The sequence below is a fragment of the Sceloporus occidentalis genome, unplaced genomic scaffold (genome assembly GCF_023333645.1).
Source record: "Sceloporus occidentalis isolate IW3139 unplaced genomic scaffold, rSceOcc1.0.p SCAF_44, whole genome shotgun sequence".
Taxonomy (NCBI): domain Eukaryota; kingdom Metazoa; phylum Chordata; class Lepidosauria; order Squamata; family Phrynosomatidae; genus Sceloporus; species Sceloporus occidentalis.
The window spans coordinates 1,505,466-1,531,412 of record NW_028317024.1 but is presented as its reverse complement, the minus strand read 5'-3'; the positions used below and the strand labels follow the sequence as shown (position 1 = coordinate 1,531,412).

General features: G+C 37.7%; 1 protein-coding gene across 1 annotated transcript in view; it reads right to left on the bottom strand.

Annotated features, from left to right (window-relative positions):
• Positions 1–25,947, bottom strand: part of LOC149289572 (threonylcarbamoyladenosine tRNA methylthiotransferase) — a 328,224-nt gene that overhangs the window by 92,356 nt on the left and 209,921 nt on the right. The window contains exons 8-9 of the mRNA XM_089490398.1: positions 24,196–24,362; positions 10,329–10,474 (exon numbers count right to left, since the gene is read on the bottom strand). Of these exons, the coding sequence (XP_089346524.1) occupies positions 10,329–10,474; positions 24,196–24,362 (313 nt within the window). The remainder of the gene's footprint in view (positions 1–10,328; positions 10,475–24,195; positions 24,363–25,947) is intronic.

The window sequence follows — 25,947 nt, the reverse complement described above, 5'->3', positions numbered from 1 at the left end:
AATCATCCCCATACTGGGGGTTACATATAAAGAACATTTCTGGTGCAAACTAGTAAGCGGTGACGTTAACATGGCAACTTGATGATTACTCCACTTTTACCACCACAGTTCTTTAGAATACATTTTTCCATTAAAAGTCAAATGGTGTGACAGAATGAGAAAGTTTACCAAGTTGCTGTAACTACAAAGCACAGATGACCTGTTCAGTTTTTATTGGAACATGTCTTCACCACACTGCAAGCTTATCCCCAAACTGGCAGGGCTCTGGGGATGCAAAATACCCCCTTGAGGCAAGTTAGACCTATATATACACAACATAGTATATATATATATATATATATATATATATATATATATATATATATATATATATATATATATATATATATATTGGTTGTTATTATTATTGTTTTTTTAACCTTGTCACCAATGGACACACCATAAAAAAATCTTTACTCTGATATAACATCTATATTTTCATCTTTACAGTTTGACATGACGCTTCCATTAGCAGTGAAAAGGCCAATCCATAATGTATACATAAAAGCCCCACATAATCATACATTCAACAAGTGCTGAAATGACATTACAGAGTTCATTGTGACAGTACTGTTTCATTATCAATATTAAAATATATACAGTTGTTAATTTCTACTGAGCTCGGCTAGGCATACTCAAAAAAAGGTATTATAGTAACTGACAATTCCTATACAGACATATCTTTGCTCCCTGCTGAGGAATAAATGACACAGATGAGCGTTACGCAGCAGCTGGTAATCACACTGTCGAGAACTAAGAACTACCCAACAGGACCCACATTCCAACACATGACAAGATGTACACATTAAATGTGAACTACACTACTTATACGTTTATTCACTCGTTTTCAAATACAATTATCATATGAGGTACTGTCATGCCCGGTACTGTCCATTCCACACTCACTCATCCGGACACTATACTCACTGACAGTCCCTGACTGGAGACATACCTGTAAGAGAAAGAGAGCCCCGGAGAAGTTCCCAGGCATATCTATCATGGAAAGCCATGCGTCAGAGTGTTTAGGAGAGAATATTAAATCCTCTACTCAACAGTAAAAGACATGTCCATACATCAGTCACACAAATTCTTGCTACCAAAGTTTATATCGGGCATTTATGTTTTCAAATTATCATCATTATAACCTCATTTTAAGTGTAGTTAAAGCTGTTGAACCCCCTTTGTGTTGTTACTGGTAGGAGTAAATGTGTTATTTCATTAGAGCCATCACAACAAAGCTGAAGTAAGGTTGATTACAAAGAAACTCAAGCAAGGAAAAGGGGAAAGAAAACAATATTTCCTTAATATAAAAAAAAAAAACCTTTTTAAAACAGAGAAAACAAAAAGATATTTCAAAGCTACAATATTAAAATTGTAAAGGACTCAGACACCCAATATATCAGGCTATGAGATCCTCTAAACCAGTTGTCACATATTCAAAATAATGTGGTTAACAAAATTCTGTACTTTTGGACAATTTTTGCTGCTCTCTAGAAAGCTTTAAAATGTAATGGAAAAATACTGACTATGCAAAATGTCCTACAGCTTTGTAGGCAATGAGTTTCCATATGACATTCCTATCAAGAACAGCAACCTCTAAACCTAAAACTATGGTCCAATTTTCTACGCGGTAAATCAGGGAAATCCATATTCATTCCTCTGCGAATTTACAGATCTGATTTGAAAGATAAGTGGCTTTAAAAACAGTTGGATCAGTCCAAGGGTAGAATTTATAACTGTCACAATTACACTCCTGCTTGTTGGCTGCCCTTGAGGAACAAAGTATTTTTCCACTTGTGTAGTGCAGGGACTTTAGCAGAATATGGTTTTGTTAGATTAAAAACAAAAAAAAGGAACAGTTTTATAGCATCACATGAAATCTAACCACAAGACATCCACTTCAGATATACCATCTCATAAGAACTCCAGAAATCTACAGCTATAGACCAATTCATGACTCTTAAAGTGACATTTTATGGAGCGGTACCAAATACATTAACAAGATGTTAGCTGTACTCAGTGCTCGGGATGTTACTGCAAGGAGATGATCAGAGACTAACCCGTTGTGTTCACAGTTCTGAAGATGTGTTACATTAACACATTTCCTCATCTTCTGTTCTTCATTATATCTGGCACATCTACATGATAGAATGTGCATGCCTGTTAACCTGCGTTAATCTACCCACTACCAAAAGGCCCTGTAGTGTCATTAGCACCATGTTCGTGTGTGGACATTTTCTTTCATATAGTATGTTGCTAGGTAATGTAGTGTCTTGTTTTTTTACAAAGTAGAACCTTAGTAGAAGTTAGAAACACACAGTAGGGATTGCAGAGGTTCGTACACTGCCGCACAGGTCTAAACTCAAACATCTGACAAAAGAGAGAAAGAGAATGCAGTACATATAGTTAAGCGTAAGGACTATATCCTAAAAATGAAAATAGTAAAAAAAATAATAAAAAAAAAAAATATTTATTTTTTTTGAATTTTATTTATATAGTGCCAGAACCCAGTCCTCGGTTTAAACCAAACAACCAAACCTCTAATTATCAGTCACCTTTTAGATCCTGAGCTAAAAGTGATCATTGTTACGGTTACTGGAGTATTAAATCAATAGTTACTGCTTAGTGGCTTAAAGGGCTTTCTGAAGAGAGCAAGATCCAAGTTTTGCTAAGGAATACGGCTTCCCACAGATCCAAGAAGGATGGATGCCACCTACAAAATTTGTGCTTATGTTCCTAGAACGTATCCGACCTGTATTGATGTTTTAGGAACGCTCCGTTGATCCACTAAAAGACCTTGAGCTACTTACAACACAATCGGCGGATCAAAAAAGAGTGATTGATTTAATTACAATATAACTATGTTTACAGATGATTTTTACAATTCCCATATGCAATATTAAATGTAATATTATAATAATGTCCCAAACTGTGTAAAAATATACATTAAAGTATCTGATAGCAGTTGACGTTTACAGTGGCCTCACTTTAACCTTCATTTTAGTGTCAAATAATTCCTGCCAAAAACACAGCAAATCTCCTCAAGGGAGAGAGACATCTGTTTTTCTGCACTTGAGAAACAGGGAATTGGATGCGTCCAATGCACATAATGTATTCTCATTTTACAATCTCACAAAAGCATTAGTTGGACACCACAGAAGGAATTAGCAGATAAGCCATTCTTGCAAATTCTTCAACATGCTACTGTCAGAAACATGTTGCTAAAAATGAAGTAGGAACTACATTAGACTGAAGCGCCGGCACACTTACAATAAGCTATTTGTAAAGCAGTTAAACAATAACCCCCCACGCACACACTTCTTTACAGCTTGTATAATTTTTCAAAGATGATAAATGCTTTAATACATTAAAATGACCAAAATCAGCAGTGCCGCTCAAAAAAACTGTAAGATGTTCCATCTACCATAAATAGAACGTATAGTGGGTTTCCACATATATGAACTCAAAAGATAATAAATTATTGCCTAGTCTCATTTACAGTAACATCAGAAAGCATAACTTAAAGCAAAAACACATTAAAACACCCAACATGAGTAATTCACAGTTTAATGCTATTTACAATGACATTCGTTTAACACGGTACCCTACTCTGGCGGATGACCTGCAGGGAAGACTGGCAACTTTTATCCGCGGTTAAGTCTAAATAAACAGTAGAAATGTAAACCTACTTGCTGGACCAAAGACAGCCCAATAAAGAATAGAGCGGGTGGTCTTAACAGGCATCTTTTAAAAAAGCACATCATTAGCCAACACATTTTGGTTAGTCTAATTACCTGGTGCATTTCGCTTTAGGTGCTCCCTCTGGATATGCTTTGAATCGCGAATTATAGAGGTCCTACTGACAACAATATAAAGTCCTTCAACATCACTCCTAACCTTTTGCCTATTTGGCTCTCAAAGGTAAAAAGAGAAAGCTTTTCTAAGAGAAACCAGGAGTGTCACACGCAAGACTTTTTTTTTTTTTTAACCAAAACTCTGTTTTGAGTTGGCTTCTTAAACTGGTGATTTTTTATTTTATTTTATTTTTTATTAGTGTCCATGTATTAAGTTGGAGAAGCTGAAATATCCTATTCCAAAGGAGTGACATCATATAGGTAAAATGTGTACACACAGTACTATAGCTCTATAATTCATACACAAATCATGTAGCCTGCATGCGTCATTTCTACATACAACCTAGGAATCAATAAGGTTTGTCTCTTGCATCCCTTTCACACCTCTACATGCACCATCATGCTGATCACACATAACAGGCCAAGGAAACCATCTGTATTTAGACGAAGGAGACTTAAACGCTTAACACCAGGGGATAGATCTGAAGGTTGTGTAGACGCCCCTGGAAGATACTCTCATGACATCTGTAAACTTAAGTGGAGACTGATATAGGCCCCTTGACACAAGATCAATGGCAATAGGCACTTGAAAAGATACTTCCCCTTAACTGAGACACACACTATCACAAATACCCTTTTTACCTTCAGACTTCACACTGGGAAATTCAGACTCATGTATAGTGTATTAACATGTCCATGCGGACAGATTATTTGATTACATGATTCTGTCTTTGCAAGAATAGATGACACAAGAAATAAAGAGTGACAGTCCCACACTATTTCTGCAGTCGTGTATTCTTCTTCTGGAATATGTGAATGATGTCATTTTTATATATATATATAAACTTTAACACTAGTTAATCACGTGTGCATTGAATCTCAAATTCATGGCCAGCACTGTCTGACACATACGTTACACACAGGTGGGTTTGCTAGCAGTTATTCATGAAAATCGGTAATGGACATCATTCATTACAGAGAAATGATTAGGCTTATGAAAAGTACTGATCACATTCATACTAATGTAATGCCAGTGATTTAATGAACACTGTTTTTTAGGATACATAATCATTACCTGACTGAAAGAATGGTTACATTTTTGATTCCATAAAGACCCAAGGCGGCAATGACATAGTGCTATCTGTAAATAGGTGATAGAATACTTTTTTTCATAGCCATGCTACATAAAAGGAGTATGACAAGACGAAGCCATAGTCCACGTGCAGTGCCAGTGATGTTAACTAAATGCTATGGGAGGGGTCACGATTTTCAGCTTGTTAAAGACGCACTTCAGCCATCATATGTACTTTTAATTATTGTGGTCTCCCCCTGACACCCCTCCCAGCTACTTTCCATTGACTTAACATATCTCCTTGCACATGATCTAGTTTCCTCTAGCCAGCTCCAGCGCTAGCTTGGCGAATTCTGTGACCCCAGTGTGCATGTGTAGAAAGCGCAGCCATTACTTTCATGCAGCCAATCAGGGGCAAGAATCACTGGATCACAGGAGGAGGAGGGAAGCTGCAGCTTTATTTTAAGTGCTTTACATCTGTTTTTGAAGAGTACCATCCTTTAGCGGTGCAGTCAGGGGACAGTAGATCGTCCCTTTAAATTTAGTATTGTGTCACAAACCTACTACCATGTATATCTACATGCCTATTATCCACATAGAAACCCTGCTTTCAGAATGCACGCGGTTATCCTAGCCATATTATTACAAGTCAAATAAGAAATAGATGATACAGAGGCTAAGACACTGCATTTATCCAGCATTATTTGGCTGGATTCTTTTATCCTGGCACTGCAAAGGTTAATTGTTATACAAAAGCCTCTTAGGCTCAGCAGCCAGAGGTGAGATAATAATCCATGCTGTGTATTACCTCTTTACAGAAGCCTAACTACAAGCCAAGGAAATTACGCATGGCTCGCTCATTTTACTCACTCGCCCTGCTAGCTGAACTCATCAGTGTCTATCTCCGCAGGCGTGAAACTGCAGCAGATGTTCCAAGGGTGTGCATGGAAAGTGTTAACAAGCACAACTATGGTGCATTTATCAAAAGGAGAAAAAAAGGGAACATTATACATTATAAACTAAGAAAAAACTGTACCGACAGGGTGTTTGTTTAAATTATTATCCATAACGTCCATTGTATAAAGATGCTCAATGTGCTGGAGTCATATCAATTAAGTTGATAAGTAATAATAATAAAACACTACTACTACTAATTACTACACAATTTAATCTACAATTAAGCAATGCTGAGCCTTCAAGCCCCAATGAGTACCATTAGATATTGAGCTGGATTCAAGGGAGCAGTATAAAAAACTCATCATGGGAAGAACACCACACAGATTTGACCACCAGGCAAACAAGGGGAGAACAATAAAGAACATTTCTGCCAATTAAGGGTTAAAATGCAGAGTCTGGAAGGACCTGGGCAGAGGTGTACTATGTTGGACTGGAGAGCCCATCAACAGAAGTACACCAATATTTGGGAATGATGTGTGGTTTCTAGGATTGAATTCATTAAACAACCTCAATGGAGTTTCTTCACTAAATAGGTTGCGGTTTTAAGTCTGTCACTTCAGAATTCAGTATGGAGGGCCCTGTATAATGCATCATTTAATGTGTAAAGAGACTTTGTAAAACCCTCAGTGGTTAAACTATGCACTATACAGGGCCAGTCAGCTCGTACTGTAGCAGCAGCTCAGTGGGGTTGACTCTTCGTAATGTATAGTGAAGGGAAAGATCTGTCACACAAACTCTCCTAAATAAACACTAATATGTATAATGTGGATGAAAGATAATAGAGAAAATCTAAATACAGGATTATATCTTATTATATTTTGACAAGAAGATTAGTGCTGGGGGAAAGATCTGTACTCTGGTAAAGCTCCATTAGTCAATGTATTGTTAATGTATTTGTTTCTGCTGTATTATCAGTTTAATGTGGCCAGTCCTCGGGCAGTATAATTTATCATTGCCAAAATGTGGCTTACACGGCAAAGCTCTTCATTTTTACACCATGTTAGGGGCACTGCACACCTTTACACGCAAACATTTGCTCCTTTGGATTAGCAGAATGTCTACCCTGTGATGTGTACATAAACCCACATGTATGCAGACAGGGAGTTCCATTAAAAGCAGATTCACTGATATACTGCATGCTGTAACAGACGCAGAGTACCATTTATTTAATGGTTGCTAAGTGGAAAAAACAACCAAATGTAATAACTCAGAGGTGAAACCTCAAATTAAACCCTACCTCACCCTCTGTAAGTGGTGATCTATCACTATAAGTATGATTTGCATGATCTAGCATATACATATTACATACATCAAGCTTTGAATACTAATCCAAGACCTCCATTAGACCTTTGAGTTAAAACTGTTTATTGACATTGTTCACAAAGAAAGAAAAACATTTGTGAACATAATATAGTGTACAATGCCTTACGTTGAAGGTATTAATGAAGGAACTATGTGTTCCAACACATTTTAACACAAACATCACAACCCTGTCACAAATCTAAGACATTTTCATATCGCCTTGGGACATCTACCAGGACAAGAGAGGTTCACTAAATCCACTGCTTCCAGATAGTGATGGGAATTTTAAACAACTACAAGCAGATGAGAACAACCTCAAGAAGTATTGTTATATTTTTCCAAGTGTGCTTTTCACGGGTTTGTGTGTTATATAACTGCTCCCCCAACCATGAAGCAATTTTTGTGTTGCTTTTATTACCTACAGATACCACTGAACAAAAATCAAGGTCTTCACATATTTATTATTACTCATAGTTATTGTAATAGCTTAGGAAAACGTGATACATTTGGCATCAAGCCTATCTGAAGAAAAAGCTTATTGAACTAGAGGATCCTGTTAGACAACATTCTGTAGAAAAAGTAGAAAAAGAACTGCGTCTTGCAAGCTTATCACAATCACCGCAATTCCTGGTGCCCAACATGTGCTGCGTCTTAAATATCCAGAAGGCTTCAACTCGAGTGCCCACTTCTGTGCTGGAGTGTTTATAAAGTGGAGAGACAACCTGCTCTGTACGGGACAGCGGCTGTATCCACCGTAACGGTACCCAGTCACGCATGTAATAATACATCTATAATAATAATAATAATAATGTCTATAGAAGAACTCATCATAGAATGAGCCCCCTAGATGCACAGCATTTGAGAACATGTCGGTTCCCTGTGGAGTCATTCCAACAGTCTCCAGCCATAGACACAGGTTACAGGCAATCCCAGTAAGGAGGAAGACTACAGGCCCAGGTTTGCTTAGCAGAGCTGGAAACAAACATGTAAAATCTACATGACAGAAAACCTTTACAGCCATATAAACATTCTCTAGGAAACATGGCTCGATATAAGTGGCAGAGTTAGGTACAGGTTACAAAATCATAAAAGCCGCAAGCCTTGGACCAAACCAATGATTTGGAGCAAGAAGAAAGAGCTGCGAGTATAATAAAGTATTGCTTTTCTAAACCAGTACTTGTGTAACACATCACGGTCACATAATACCTTGCTGAAAGTACCATATTTGCAATTTATTATAAACTGGAACAACATGTAATACACTCACATTTAATATTTTTGGGATGGATATACAGGTTGGTGCATTCCCCTGTCACAGCCAACACTGCTAGATTACCTGAGACGCAGCTGCTGTTATGATTATGGCTGCCAACTCCAAGGGGATAATGAGTCCGATGTGGTCTGATCACATACTTATACAATATAGGGAGAATTCCATGAAAACTCGGATTTTCAAGCTCAGGCTCATTACTGGTACCACATATCATGGTTACCTTATTCTATTTTTTTTATTTATTTAAATGAAATAGAAAATAAAGTAATATTTATGCTGCAGCCTGATCTTGAAATTAAGATTTTTCATTCTGATTTGTGTAGCTTGTGATGTACTCTACTGCCCATCGAGGTAGAAGAACGAGGAATATCTAGGTCACGTTCAATGCTGCAACCCAGGGGATACCTGGAAACCCTGCACCTTGTAGGCAGAATTTCCGTAGAATAATATTAAAAAGCTGTTTCTACCACAGAGCCCGCATATGTATCTATGCCGCTCTACTGCGGAGGGTATAAACGCGAGCTCATTGTTAACATTCTCCAAGCATTCACTAGCCCTTTCTTTGTTTTGGGTTTCTATGTAGAGCGACTATGGCTTTTAGTTGCTTTTCAGAATAGGGAGACTAAGTTTATATATTTATATTTAAATAGTTATGCAATCAAAGTTATTTGGAGAACTATAGCACTTTTTTATATTCAGACCTGAGGCCCTATACCAGAGCTGCACAACCTCAGACCCCAATGGCAGCAAACAGGGCCGATTTTGTTTTATAACCTAGAGTGAGCACAGGCATCACAGTGTATTAAATGATGTATTTCTTTAATATAATTCTTGGTGTGTCTACAGCCCTCCAGGCCTAGAGTTGTGTACCCTTGTGCTATACCTGCATTCCATAACAGTGGTGTAGTATTCTCACACATTATTAACTTTTATCTAGCAAAAACAATTTACGCAGAGCTTCTTACAATATACACTATACACATAAACTAGAACTAAGACAAATTGATACATTAGGTAAAGAAGGCCCTGCTTGCAAACTTACACACATCCAGCTACACTTCTAACAACGGTATTTCAACTATATGGTTTTTAGGTTTACTTAGTCTGAAAGTAATGCATGTCATCCAGAAGGTGCTAGACAAATGGGTTTATTCACTAAAACAGGAGTTTGCAGGAGAGATGAAGTTCCAACTCCCTGACCTTCCAACGTAGTACAGATGTCCAACTCTAGTAAATTCCTCCAGCAAGAAGTGCGGTCAGCGCTGCGCAAAGCATTGTTAACCCAAGGAGATTACGTTCTACAATTTAATGTTTAGTCAATGAATATCACAATGCTGAATCCTTAATTATATTTCAATTGTAGATAACTCCAAATACTGTCATCAGTTTAGCTAGCAAGGAGAGAACTCTATTCTTGGGTTAAAGCTTCAGTTACATACAATGCCAGACCATGAATTTTTACACCGGGCGTTTAGACATTAACGCTAAAGCATAGAGACACATTGAAAAATGATAAAATGCTGGAATATCATCAAATAGGAAAAACAAACAGAAAATAACTTGCTTCACAAAAAAGCCTGCATGTGGTAGTCAAACAATCGCAATTAGTTTTTTTTTAGAAAAAAATAATATTGGGTAAAATGTATGCGTCACGGGGATGAAAGTCACCCTGAAGAATGTAAAAACCACATCAATGATCCGTTCCAAGGAATTTAAGAACCTTGAAGATTTATTTTTTCTTTTCTTTGCACAAAGATAGGAATATGTTGCAGTTTTAGATGTTGTGGAAAAAAAGCCGAGCTAATCTCTCACAGCACATAAGTAAACATACCTCTCTTTCAAAAAATCCACCACCCGTTTGAAGTCTGCTATGCAGTATTCTCTCTTCATGTCCATGAGCACGCTGTCTGAGGCCGACTGCACCGGAATGTGGAGGAAGGCATACACTCGTGGATGGTTCAGGATCTTGGCCATTTCCTGGAACACAAGACAAAATGGTTTGATGTTTAATAGAACAAAATAATTACTTGAAAAGACGGTGCTTGGCCACAGTGGAAAACTGTATACATATATATACAGATCCGTTGAGAATTGTGACGCGTCAAAATGGGACAGCGAGGCAAAAAACATCCCAATGTATACGACGGGCACTAAAGAAAGTGTTATCACTTAAGTTCATGCATCTGCTTACATTCTGTAAAATTCTCTCTCCATTTAGTAAATTCTCCTGCAGCAAGCAAAAAAACTTTAGCACTGCTCCAGATTCGACTGGCGTCAAAATTTGTATTGTGGACTAAACTGGAAATGTATTTACTTCATATATATATATATACACACAATGTAACAGTAAAAGGTTTTTGGGGTTTATTTTGCAGACCAAAGAAATCAATGTAGAAAAATAAAACAATTATACAAAACATTTGTAGCATAGTAACCATACCCAAGATATATTAATACTGTAACAATGCAGGTCAGTGAAAACATGTACTGAGTTACTGCAGTGTATACATTTAATAGAGTAAAAAAAAAAAAAGAAAAAAAACCCCAACTTATTTGTGTGCTTTTTATTGGCAATGATTAAACGCTGTCATCTGGCCTGTCACTGGAAGAATGAAAGGGATATTGAAATATCATTGATTGATTTAGATAGCGCCATCACATTCTGTAACGGATAAACAGGACATACACAGGATGTAACAAGTAGCACATGACCATTTAGACGCACAAACAAAATGAAGAGAGAGGCCTGCTCAAATGAGCTTACAATCTACAATATGCACAAACATGGTTTTTCCACTAAATGTAGGGTCTTTCCTGCGTCTATTCTCTTTCCAACGCAAATAATTGTGAACCATTGTTGAGAATAAGCAACAAAGTAAAACATTGTCCAAATCACACTACGTGGGTTACGGGTTTTAAGCAGCACCCTGCCTAAGCTGATATGTAAGTGAGTTGCATTAACAGCGAGAGGTACTACGGAAGCAGACTGGTCGTAACATATTTCCGAGTTAGAATCAAATGTTGAATAAAGCAAAGCAAATCGGACCCGAGACTGTGGAATCTCTATTTTATAAATGCCTCAAAGCAGATCCTGGTTAAAAGAATTTATTCAAATGCCGTTTTCATAAAGCACTCCGAGCAAAACAGGGAAAGGCAGCCAATATTGGGCCTCACCTCTTGGCCCTAAAACTCCTTCAGTTATGAAGCATGGCTCCGGGATGATAATCTTGGCTTTAGGCGAATCTGTGCATCCGTTGACTCTGCTGTGTCCTCTTTGGGTTTTAAAAATGAATGCTTGTGTGTGCATTAGAAAAAAATGAAACGTTCACAACCAACCATAGCTATAATCTTATTAACCCCAGCTCTCAATGTAAATATTCTGTATACACATTCCATCTCTATGACATCCAGACATAGTGTTACCCACATAATAAAATAATAAATACCATGTCTTATTTATCAATGGTTATCCTTTATATACCTTGTATATGTGTTCTGAGGCACATACACAATGCAGTGAGACAAGTATAAACTATATATTTATCATAGATGTAAACCCCATGTACGCTTTTCCTTTGAAACTGTATAAGCGTGGAATATTCTTTCCAGAGAAACCAAGTTTATTACACATGCATTTCTATGAACAGGTCTATTGTTCTAACGACAGATAACAGTCGGCCCGATTCAATAGGGATGTGTGCTTTTCTTTATAAAGGCAAAATAATTGCCATCAGGTTATCCCATTTGGTTTGGAGCTCTGAAGCACTGTATTTACACCAAAAAAAATCCTTCCACTGAATTTGGAGCGCACACACTCGGAGAAGCTCGGCAGCTGGTCAGCCAAAGCTACAGCCCTACGCTCCTTAACCCCACCTGTGCCAGGCATTTACCTAAGTGCGTTAACAACTGAAGAGACCTCTCAGGTCCCAAGAGATTCTGCACCAATTATAGAACCAATAAAAGATAGATATCGTCTCTATTAGCTGAGCATTCATATTCAAAAAAACTAACTACACTTTTCTGGAACACCTATTTGTTTCACACTGAAGCACATCTACTAATGGGTGGAGAAGAATATCTCAAGTGATATTTGCATACAGGACTATTCAAATCATGAGAGATACTTTAAGGTGTGTGTGTGTGTGTGTGTGTCTAGTTAATGGTTAACTGTTCTTTTTCTTTATGTAATAGGACCACTTATACTGTTGCAAAACAAGTGAGGGTAGTTACGTCACAAAAACTACCTTTACAGTTTAGAATAGCTTTATGTTGCATAACATGTAAACAGGTCTCGTAAACCACAGAAACATCTATTGCTTATAGAGCTTATAGACACATATAGAGGGTCAAAGGGCACTCTTTAAAGACCAATGTGAAAGGTGCTGCCTTTGAACATTCACTGTTACACCAGAGTAAGAATTCTTCATAGGACACCCCTCACAGTAGTCAACTGCTACACATAACCATAATGGAGGACACTGAGATATAGGTATGAAATTAATAGCGGGGAAAAAAGGCCGTGTGGGGGCCAACTGATGGGTCTCTGATCCACCCAATCTAGGCCTGCCCTTAGCAGATGTACATGTTATCAGCCAAATCCTATGTCAAAACGTATAGGACTCCCCCTAGTGAGTGACGCCTGAGCTCATTGTAAAGCACTGATTTAACAAACTAAAATGAATCCGAACATAAACCATGCTTGGCAATTGAGTTACTTGATTATAACAGTGATACAAGTTCTTTAAAGACTGATTTAATTTTGAGGGCCACTTAAATGCGTGCAACAAGCAAAGCAATGAGCACACATGCTAACGGCATAGTGAATGTACAGACCACACAAAATCAGGGCTACATAGACTATTCTCTGTGGAGCCATACATTCTAACACCGTCTTCAGAACATTCTTGGGAAAGAAGAGCTCACTGAACTTTAACCAATTTTAGAACTTGGGTAATTCAGTTACATCAATTGTGTAATAGTTACTATTGTAAAGCTATTCTATTTTTTTATGCATTTCTGGATAAAAGGTGCATTTAATTCTAAATCTTTGTTAATTATGACTGCATGTATTTACACTTTATAAATATTATTTAATAGACTGCAAGCACACAGAATATCTGTGCAATTTTTATATTCTCCCTCATCTGCTCGCGCTCTAACAAGCAATAAGAATAGTAGCACATGAAATAAATAACTGAATTAAACATACAGAATTGGCTAACAACCCTTGGTACATATGCTGGTGTGAACACCAAGCCTTGAGGGACAGAGGATTTTGTTATTCCTGTTTGTAAACAGACATTTCAATCAAAAAGTTTGATTAAAGGACTTAAAGAGAGATACTTCAAACATGGCTAAATTGAAAAAAAAAAGGCTTGATTCCTTTAAGAATCTTCAGAAAAAATAAAAACAGGACGAGTAATTTAAGCGTCACACCGTGATCCTTTTAATTTTTTCCAGAGCCCAGCCAAACACTGATCTCCGGCATGGAACAGTTTACTGGCAGGTGTGCTCCCTCGAATGGCCTATCCATGGAGATACCACAAGTGTTACACTGCATGACACTGTCCACACAAACATGGAACAGATGTTTGGAAAGGTTTCCTCTACTGAAAACCAGACGGTAACCCGATAGGCTTGAATCCTTTGAGTCCACAGACGCTAGAGTATTAATGGAAACTATTACTTCAACATCGAACTGTAAACAGGAATCCCCCACCAGCGGTCACAACAGGCCTCACCTTTCCTGAAACGAACATTGTGCTAATCACCCATCCTAATTTAGTTCAATTACATAATCTTATCAACACGTTCTCTCTCTTTGATGCAAGAAACGTGCTTGCAAAATAAATCAGTTCAAACTCTCACTATAACCTTTCTAATCCAGACATATTTCTCGCAAAGTCTTAAATATATATTTCTCTGTGTATCGGTATATATTCTAATACATTAAGTGAATGCCATAGCATAAGCAGCAGTCATAACCTTTATATTCTGTTCACTAATCTTAACGAATCAGGCAATGTCAGCAAAATATGTACACAGGTACAGGCAACGCGCTGAGATCATCATCGCCATGTTCAGTCATTTCATAAGGCATAAACGGGGACCCGCCATTAGTGACTCTCTTAAAAGTAGCCTATGTTAGAGGGTATTGGGGTAAAAGTGCACCAATAATGTACAAAGATGTTAGTGGACTGAAAACAATGCATCTCTCCTGAAATCTCCTCTCTTGGTGACCAAACCCAAAAGAGTCCACCAGTAGATACTTCTTTCTGGGTGCCAGTTGTATAAATCTCAGCAGCCATGGACCCAAAATTCTACATCTGTACTAAATTTTTTGACCTTGTTAGTTCTATAAAAATAACTAAACTATGTTGCCATTTTTTTTCTACATAAATATCCTTAATATCTGACACACGGAGTTCATATCTTTGTCCAAACTGAGGTTTACAGTCATGTTGCTTAGTCTATTGGAAAATACTTTTCCCAGTACCCCAGGGCTAATTATATATATATATATATATATATATATATATATATATATATATATATAAATATATATATATGTGTGTGTGTGTGTGTGTGTGTGTGTGTGTGTGTGTGTGTGTGTATAAATATAGAGAGATGGGGGACAGACTGAAAGAGCTAGAAAGTAAGAACGTTAGACTTTCAGTTGACAAGCTATTTAAACAACAAAAAAAAGAAATTGCCTACAAGATAATGATGTAACTGATGACAGATTTATAATCAGTTCACGTAAATGTATGGGGAATCCTCATATCCTCCAGCATTATCCAACTTTGAGGCCTGATGCAAGCATCAAAGCTTCCGCATGACGACCAGACTGACTTCATAATCATGCCATTCTATCACACTACTGATTTAATAAGTTCCAGGCTCCCATCCTGGGGATCTTAATCAAATCATGTCCTCCCCATTCAATAAACACTGAGCACTATATGAAAGCTTTCCACAACTTGAAACCCTCTGAGCAAAAATTTGTTTGGATTTGTTAATTTGTCGCCACGTGTAGCTGCTGCCATTAGAAGCCATTTTGGTGCCAGTACAAGCCATTTTGGCACTCCTTGATGAGGCAATGTGGGAGAGACTGTGTGTAAGAAGGTACATATCAATGAATTATTGGTAGAAGTAGCCAAAAAAAGGAAGGGCGTTATTGAGTTATGGCTGAGATTGATGGGTCCAACAACCTGTGGGAGTTTTTCCTTCCTTTATCACTGGCCAATCAGCATTTACAAGGGGAGGGAACAAGGATTAGATATATAAGTGTGCTGCTGCCATTTTAACAGAGACAGTTAGCGTAGCAGTGGCTGACATTGATGCTCATTACTCACCTACCATACTGCAAGTTAATAAATAGTTTATTTTAGTGCAGAAAATGTACCGTTGTACGGTGGATTGGAGAAGCTGTAGTGACTACAGTAGTGTATTACAGGGACTACAGCAGGCATTTCTCTCCCTGTTCCTGACCATAGTTTAGTTGATTAAGACAGCTGCCTATTTATGCTGCCAGCAAAGCCTGTAATCTGTGGACAAGTTCATTTGATTTTTTTGTTATTATCTTTCTATAATATCTATTATTCTTCATTGATAAATAAATATTGGTGACAAAACCAGGCATTATAATATATAATTTGGGGGAAATTCATCTGACAGTGTGTGCCTGCCCAGTGCTCTGCTACCGCTGTTGCACTTTGTAAGAAATCATTTTTATTTGCCCACCTGACTCTGGGGGAACCTTTTTTTTTTTTTTTTTTTTTTTACATTTTTATAATATTGGTGAAATCCAGTCCTGCTCCACAGGGCTGCATGTGCCTATGATGCGCCAATGTTTGCCTACCCAGGCACAGTGCTCTACTACTATTGCTGCACCTCTTTGACTGTCCTAACTCTGGGGGATCCTTTGTTAATTTCTATAAAGGTTAGTCCAAAAGGTGTCAGGGACCTCTTCCTTTTTTGTCCGAAATGAATGGCCAGAAGACGGAATTCATTACCCGAACATGAGATGGAAGGAATGGCAAGGCTAGGAAGATGGGGCTGTCTTTACGTAACAGTTGGGAGAAGAAAACAAATTTTATAAAATTGGGCAGATCTAGACAGGGAATTCCAAACACAAAGTTCACCCAGCAACTGACCTATCCAGAAACCACAGGGAAGATGTGAAGGAAGATTAGACAGTGGTCAGCAGCGTGACCAAGCTCTGGCTGAAAGGACAACCCTTCCGTATAGTCATGTTAAAGGCATCCTGAGTCCGTTTGCTTTTGTCCATAATGCATTTTGCTGCAATATAACTTCTCTAGGCATTCATTAGAAGTAGAATGAGACTTCTGTGTCATTTAACTCCTCCCCAGCTTACTTTCCTCTAAAATCGATGTGTAAGCAGGATGTATACTTAAGTGTGCTTCCTGCACATGCTCAGTAATGCTACCATAAAAATCAATGGTGGAAGCCAATCACACATATACCAGCTGGGATTGCTACTGAGCATGCACAGAAAGGAAATGTACGTACATTTCCTGCTTACACTACGCTACCTGCAGAGTCAGGAAGGGAGAGACAATGAGAAATTCAAATTAGCAGATTTTCATGCGGCAAAATGTATCAGAGTCCATGCAAAATATGCATTCAAAATAAAACCCCTTTGTGGGCAAGGGGAGGGATAAAGTAAGAGAATGAGAGAAAGGGTAAGGGAGTGAGGCAGGCAAGTAGGGAGGGGAGTATGTATGCATGCATGTTACAGTGAATGTGTGTTAGCATGAGTGTTTGTGCGCACGTATTAGCATGGGCGTGTGTGTATTAACATGAGGCTATAAGTAAGCATGAATATGTGTAAATGTGTGTTCAAGTGTGCACGTATGTTTGTAGCAGGAATATGTGTGCCACTGCGTATGTTACTAAGGGGTAGCAAGGGGCTGATGAGGACCACTTGGATTTGCCTACTCCCTATGTCAAAAGATGCGAGACCTTCCTCGAAACTATTCCTACCTCTAATACATCCATATTACACTAGTCTATAAATAATTCTTTTTCTTTGTGTGTATTTTTTGTGTAGTAAATTCAGCTTTGAATAAAACGGCATTGTGGGTGTATATATACATACATCTACACACACAGTGTGTATATTATATATATATATATATATATATATATATATATATATATATATAGTTTTTAAATAGTTTGTTCAGCCTTTATTTTTCTTAGTGTTGTAGTTGGCGTCAAAAATATAATATTCACAGAAGTTCACAGAATTCAGTCATTTGCAGGAGTCAAACACAATAGTAAAATGTTTTTGCGTTGCTTTTATACAAGCCTAAGATGCAAGCAGCTATAAATGTAAAAAAAATCTAAACAGTAATTTAGCAGAGTCTTTAATTTCGGTAATTTTCTCTAGTGCTGGAATAATGAACATTTCTAAATACAATCAGCCTGTACCATCGACGCTCTGAACCGGCTGAAACAAGGCCACAGCACTCTTAGAATGATGTTAATATGAGAGACTGATTTCATGGGACTCTCTGACAATTCATTAAGGGTCATTTCCATTTTCTGATACGTTTAAAGAAATGATCTCAAAGATACCATTTTTTTCCTCCTTTTCTTTAACTAAGGACGCCAAGGTCTAATGAAGCACAGCAGCTTTGCTACAGATTATGTAGATGATGTAGCAAGGCACAGTGGATGTGTCAGCCCATCAATCACACAAAACAAAGGGTTCTATGCATATGGACCACGTATGAACTTCTGGAGCAGCGTGGATGGAGGCGGCTGCAGCTTTAATTACCATGAAAAGCCGAAATAACACACAAAGTGAGCTCTTATTGGGTTATTAATAAATGTGGAAATATTACTGAGTGAAAAGGGCAGACTGTTAAGTAAGATATTTCTTTTTTTCTCATCCTAAGCGGCTGCCATTATCTCCAATTCGTTCATGTAACAGTGTGCATTTTTTTTTATTATTTAAATGCATTTCTTTGTTTCTGCTGCACAGTATATATAGTGAATTTCTGCAACAAAAGCTTTAGAAACCAACGATCATAAAGCTTCCGTATAAAAAACCCTACCCTTTGCCCTAGACTTTTTATACAAATCTAAACAAAATAAATACAATAGTGCGCATTTAATGAAAATCATTTTACAGGGCAAGGTGCCATTAACAATGTTCTACATATAAAGGTTTGCAAAATTACATATTAAATAATTAAGGCCACAAAAGTTACTGCGTTTATTAGATTACCAGGTCTTTCTATTCCTTTTTCTTTCGAACTTTACTTTGGTCTGTCTGTCTCTCTCTCTATATATTTATATATTTTATTTTATTTTTTTAATGTATTTTCTCTCTCTCTTCATATGCTGTGTGCACACAGAGAGTAGCACTGCTCATTGATATTCGCTAAGCTGCGAGCGATGTGTGATTTGGGTCCATGAGGTCTGCAGATGGCTCATTGTAGAGGCTTTACTTGGTCCTGTTTTGACAGGTGACATGAGAGGCTACTTGTTTAGATTCATCAAATACTGGCAGGTGCTAAGTGCTTTATGTTTGTATAATAAAGAATCTCGTGAATGCACATTGAGGGTTTTTGAGAACTAGTTATTTACAGTAATACATTTCATAAAACATCCACATCTTTCAATTGAACAATTGTATGTATCCATTTTGGCAAAATTCAAGTTTGCCGGCTCTGTCCAAAACAAGGCATTCATGGACAGAAAGGATGTATAAGCGGTTTGGGATTTTTGAATAAACATAACGGCAGAAAGCACTACCAAAACCTTTTCTACTCGGCAAAGATATACTTATACATATATACACACACATATATATATATATATATATATACATACATACACACACACACACACACACATATAAAGCTTGAGAAGGAAATTTATTAAATTATTAAATGCGCCAAACGCACACAGAGAAGAAAATTGCCAGGTTAACAGAAACGGGTGATAAAACTATATATATGTGAAGCAAGTAATCCTAAACCAGAAATCATAAAGACTAAAGGGGGTTATATAACAGATGCTAAAGATCTAACTGACTGCTTAAAAAATACTGTTCAATTTTTAAAGGAAGGTAAAATTAGCAAAGAAACAGAGGAAGAAATTCTACAAAAAAACAAAGACAAATCCATGGAATATGATGGGATACACCCAAAGTTATTAAAAGACTTTCTAACTGTCCTAGCAAACCACTAGCAGACTAATTTAACCAGCCAATATTGGCAGGAGTATTTCCAGAAGACTAGAAGTTGGCAATTGTAGTACCACTGCAGAAAAGGGGTAGTTGGGAAGACTCGGCCAACTGCAGACCAGTAAGCCTTACATCAGCAGCTGGCAAATTAATGGAAGCCATGCTAAAGGATAGGGCTGGTAAGTGATTTGAGGTACATGGTTTCCATGACCAGAAGCAGCACAGGTTTACTACAGGAAGATCCTGTCAAAATAACTTAATTATTTTTTTTTTTTACTTTGTAACTAAGACCAGGGAGGAGATGTTGATATAGCCTATCTAGGTTTCAGGAAGGGATTTGACACTGACATTGGACATTCAACCATAGACTTAGTTTGGATATCAAAATAGTTATATGGATAAAACAGTTGAGTGACAGAAGGCAGAAGATTGTAGTTAATGGTGTTTATTCAATGGAAGCATTTGTCTTACCTCAGGGATCAGTATTGGGACCTGTACTTTTTAATATTTTTATGTTATTACAGAAGTTTTTATTGGTACAAAGGCCTGCAACATGGTGGACATTCCCAGTGGGACCAATTAGACGGCAAATGATTCAAGTAAAGCAGAAGAATGTAATGACTTAAAGGTAAGCAGACGATGCAATAAAGTGACAGAAAAAGAAAGCAGGGTCCTGGGTTGTATAACGAGAGGCATCAGTAGCAGGAAGAGGGAGGTGGTTCTGGCACTTTACAGATCTCTGGTTAGGCCTCACCTAGAGCATTGTGTACAGTTCTGGAGACGCCATCTTCAGAAGGATATTGACACATTGAAGACAGTTCAGAGGAGGGCTACTAAAATGGTAAGTGGTTTCCAGGATAAACATTTTCAGGAAAGACTAAGGGACCTTAAGCTTGGAGAGAGGGTAGATGCAATAAAAACATTTAAACACTTAAAGGGATTTAAAGTAAAGGAGCCAAGCTTTTTTAAAAAGAGGAGAAACACAAGGTCAGCCTAAAATTAGAGGGTCAGGGACTTAGATGTAATGTAAGGAAGTTCTTTTTACTAAGACACTTGCAGGTAAATTGAACGGTCACCCGGCAGAAGCAGTAGAGGCTAATATAGTGAGGGAATTTAAACTTGCACATCCGAAAAAGCGGGCAGACTAGATGGGCAATCTAGTTTTCACTTTATGTTTCTATATACCAATTAACGTTTGAAAGTAAAGTTGGAAACACTGTTAACACCACGCCAATGTATCGCTATAAATTCTATGCAGAATTTAACATGCATAAAGGTTGAGTTGGCATTCCAAGAAATACAAGCAGTATGTTTCTGACTATCTCTGACTGGGTGAAGGAAAATTTCAGTTCTTATACTAATGACATCATAATGGTGATATCTTTCTTAACTTTATTCAGTTATCTCAACCCAATTCCCTTTAGATTATAAGCTTCTTTGAGCAACACTTTTCTAAAATGTTAAACCTTTCAAAAAAAAAAAGTTAAAATTACAAATTTACCTTAGACACCAAATTTGTGTTTAAAGGTTGCAAAGCTCAGCCGGGTAGTTACTGGGACAAAGAAAGCACTTTTGTTTTCTGATACTTTTTTAGGAATAGTCTGGAATTTGATGTCACTCCTATGTAATATCCAGGCAGAACGGGTGTAGATAGGAGATTTGGTGGAAACTGTCTATGTTCCAAGATAAACATAACTCCCAATATGCTGAGGTGTGACAGCTTCCCAGGCCGGTGTCCTTACATAACTTTCCACCTCTCCCCAGTGACCTTTCAGGATGGGATGTTTCTAAAGGGAAAACATACAATTGGGTGCTGTGCGGGATGCATTAACCCCAAGAAGGTCAAGCATAATTAGAGGAAAATGGTTTCCAAAGCTTTTCCAGTTGCTAGGTTAATTACCATGTTGCTGTATGTGACCTTTTCATTATCAAACAATTCACCTCATGTCACAAATGTTAATGCCAAGTCAGTTTTGGGGAGGTAAAATTAAAATTCTGAAAGCTCAATTAGTACATTTAACTTAAATGATGCTCTTTTAAAAAGTCACTTGAAGTGTCATTTTCTTCAACTGGTAAAACCTGTTTAAAAACTTTGCGACTGATAACCATGTAAAGCAAACCGTACAGAACATAGCAGTGCGTCAGACACAGATGGGTGAGATATTTGTTAGGAATACAGTTCAATCAAAATTCTCAGCTAAAACTGATACAGTGCACACATACAAAGCAAACTTCAGAATAAAACATTTCATCCTTGAACCCGCCAACAATGACTGGTCAATGGGGTGCGACGATTGGATGACGGGATATTACAGAAGGCATGATGCGAAGAAAATCAGCAAAACCTGTGTTTAACAAAAAATTCCCCTTGTCTGTTCTTTGGCTAGTAGTGGGGACATAAATCCCAGTCACTTTCTTTTTTTTGTAAGGAACAACATAATATTCTTGCTATTCTTTCAATATTTTATAATGATTTTCTGCCATTCTTGTTCATATATTCACCAGAAGAAAGGTGAAGCACAATTATTAATTATACAAAAAATGCTTACATACACAAATTTAGGTGAAAACATTTGCCATGTAGCCCGGTTTTACTTCCTTGGGGTTTATATTATGTTAGATTTTTTGGAGTTTAGCCCGATAGCAGAAACTTTGTTTCTAGCTATTAGCCAAGATATTTGCACATCCTAGGGAGTCATGAAATTAAGGAACAGCAGAACATAGAGCAGCAAAGACACCGCAGCAGCCAACGAGTAATGAAAAGAGAATCAGAGTTCCCAGTGGCACATTTATAGCCAGCATCTCCAGACATCTAGTAACAGATTGGAAATGCAAAGTTCTTAAACCAATCTTTATCTCCACACCGTCAAGAATAATAGGTCTTACACAAAACTAGTAGGAAGCCGACACACTGACAGAAGTGAAAGTTCCATGTTTATGAAAATGTCTAGGTAATAATTCTAAACACTTCTCTATGCAATTCCAGTTTCATTTTATTTATATGTAACAAATATCAACCCACATCCCTTCCCTCAAACAGCAGTGTGTGTTTGGGTATCATGCATGTTTAACTGATACCTGGTATGCTGAACAATGCAACATACCGTATTTGCTCGATTATAAGACAACCCCCCAGCATTTGAATATAATTTTTTGGAAAAAAAGAAAAACCCGAGTATAAAACTACCCTTTGTGCCTTATACCCCCTATATGACTCTTGACCCCCTATTTGCCGCTCTTCCCCCCAGACACGCCTTTTAACCCCCTATATGTCACTCTGCCCCCAAATATGCCCTTTACACCACTATATGCCACTCTGCCTCCTTGATATTCCTTTTAACCCCCTATATGATGCCACTCTGCCTCCCCGATATTCCTTTTAACCCCCTATATGCCACTTTGCCTCCAGAAAGCCCTTATACCCCACATATGCCACTCTTACCCTCCTACGACTTACCAGTACATCCCTAGACTTGGCCCCATGCTTCAGATTCCTTGTCTAGTGGGGCAGCATGATGCGTCACTTCCTCTGGGGCTTCTATAACGGCACACAGGCATCACATGACCTTCCGGTGCTCATACATAGAAGCCCCGGCAGAAGTGCCGGCAGCAGCAGTGGAGGTTGTCTGCTTCACATCGCTCAGACCTCCACTGGCTGCCAGAGAGGATGATCCAGGTCCCCTGGAGCGCTGCAGGGGATCTGGATCTTAGTCTTGTAGTCAGAACTTTATTTGAGGTCTGATTAGAAGACGACCTCAAATATAAGACGATGGTTATTCTTCAGAGCATTTGCTCGGAAAAAAAAAACTTGTTTTATAATCGAGCAAATACGGTATATTTAAAGTCTTTTGTAACTAACTTTTGCCAGGAGCAATTGTCATGTGACAACAGAAGGCACTGATAGGCTGTTGCCATAGAAACATCTTGAAACAGATGCAAAAAATATCTGCAGTGGAAACCCGCCTCCCTGCACGAAACATGATCCAGCAACCACTTTCCTCTGCAGACTGCTATATATCTATATATACATACACCTATAGAGAAAACTTTTAAACAGATATAAACAAACTCTATAGCATTTCATCCATAACTTTGCCGTTGTCTTTACATTATCAATAACCAGTTTTACAGACATGACAAACATGTTTCTTCAAATGTCAAAAAATAAAAGTATTTCTAGATTGTAAGCTTGTTTTAGCAAGGCCCCCCTCAACTGTTTCTGTAAGGCCAAATATTTATGTGATGCACTACTTATTAAGTCCTGTTTAGCCAATGTACAGCTCTGTGGAATATGATTGTGCAATTTCAATCAATAGCAAAAATAAAACACACAGTTGCTCACAACAGGACTTTGAGGACAAAGCTTTATGGTACATAACAGCATAAGTCATGTGAGTTTTCCAAACACCTGTAACGGGAATTTTGTTTGAACATTGCATAAGGGTTACTTTCACTCAAAGATTTACAAAGTTCTTACCTCCAGGTGCTCTAATATATAAGGAGGGTTGGTCATGCCAAGCCTCAGCATAGCGCCCTCAGGGATAACCTCAACCAGCTTCCACAGCAGTGTGGGGAGGTCTGTGCCAATGTCTCTTCCATAAGCTCCAGTGTCTTCACTGGTCAGCCAGATCTCACAGACACCCTCTGTGAATAAAGCAAGCAGACAATTAGTGGATTTATTTTTTTTTATCATACAGCTGTTACATTTTAATTCAGTATTTCGCTGGGCTATTATGCAGCCACAGTGGACATTCAGCTGTGTAGATGGAAGATACAAAAAAAATAAAAAACACGTCCCTTGGGTAGCTGTAGGTTAAGTTCATTTTATGAGCACCACGGTGCTTTAACAATGCAGTAAATTACCAGCATGCTCAGAGCAGAGATTTATATTCACGGCTCATCATAAACTGCACGTTTTCAGAGCTATTAGACAGCACAGACCCTGTGTACGAAGAACTATAAACTTTCAGGGGGAAAATTTTCCTATATTATCATCCAGAAAGCATCTAATATGAGAAAAGAATAAATAAGCACCTATCTTATTTATGCAAACTAAAGAATATGTCACATGAAAAACCTCTAATCTGATGTTCTCAGAAAGCAGCGGTGTCCACCTTACAGAGATCTGAAATCTCATCTCTCAAATCTTTCTAGTTAAAGCTTACTATACAGATTTACTGTAGCCCGTGCCTTTAAACATTGTCACCCATCAGATGCATAGGAAAAAGGAGGAGCAGCTGCACAGACTATTACACTCAAGAGCTGGACCATTGGAAGAGGAAAATAAAAAATAAAAATGATGACAAGGAAATGTTAAACTCAGAGATGGCAAAGTGTTGAGATGAGGAGACCGGTAATCATTGGTCAAGTGTTATTTTTGTCAAGATAAGCTTTAAGGTAATAAGGCCACATTGCCTTAATGTTTTATGGGCTATGTGTGTTCTATAAATATTTTAATAAATCAAGAAAAATTTTGTTATCATGACAAAACACCATTTATACAAGATTTATAGACATTCATATACATTTGTTCTTATGCAAATGTTCTTTTATTGTTACTACAAACCTTAAAAAATTATCTGACAATTTCTTCTCACATTGTTGTCAGACTAAAATGACAGGACATGGTAATGTCCTACAGTAACTACATTTGATTAAGCATGCTTAACCGAAGAAGAACTCTGTACCCCCTTCCAGATGAAGCACCCCATAAATACACTACTTCCAAAGAGAACTTCTGGTTGTAGCTCAGCAAATTTCCAAAGTCATCCACCTTGCGGGTTTAACCTGCATTTTAGCCCGATTTGTGGACAGGCCTGAAATCCTGTCGAGACCCTTCTGAGAGGAAACTTTTGGCACAATTTTAATTTTCTGGGGTTCAGGGAGGTATGTCCCCAGAAATGGCAGGAAAAAAAATGTACACAAATTCTAATTTTCAGAAATCATCTCTAGGCTAATTCTTGGAAAACTGAGGTTTTACGCATTAATCTCCAATCCTAATCCAAATAGGGTGAGCTAATCTTTGCATTCTGCATTTTAACAATAAACAATTATATATTCATGTATCTCTCTCTCTTCTATTATTCTTTATGATCAGATTATCAGATGAATACCATCATAATCATCTAGACAAACTGGAGCAAGTGACTGTTCCATTATTTATCACGTAACAGCAAAAAAAGAAATCAATACTATATATTTAGCTCATTGTTTCAAAGTTAGCACTTTG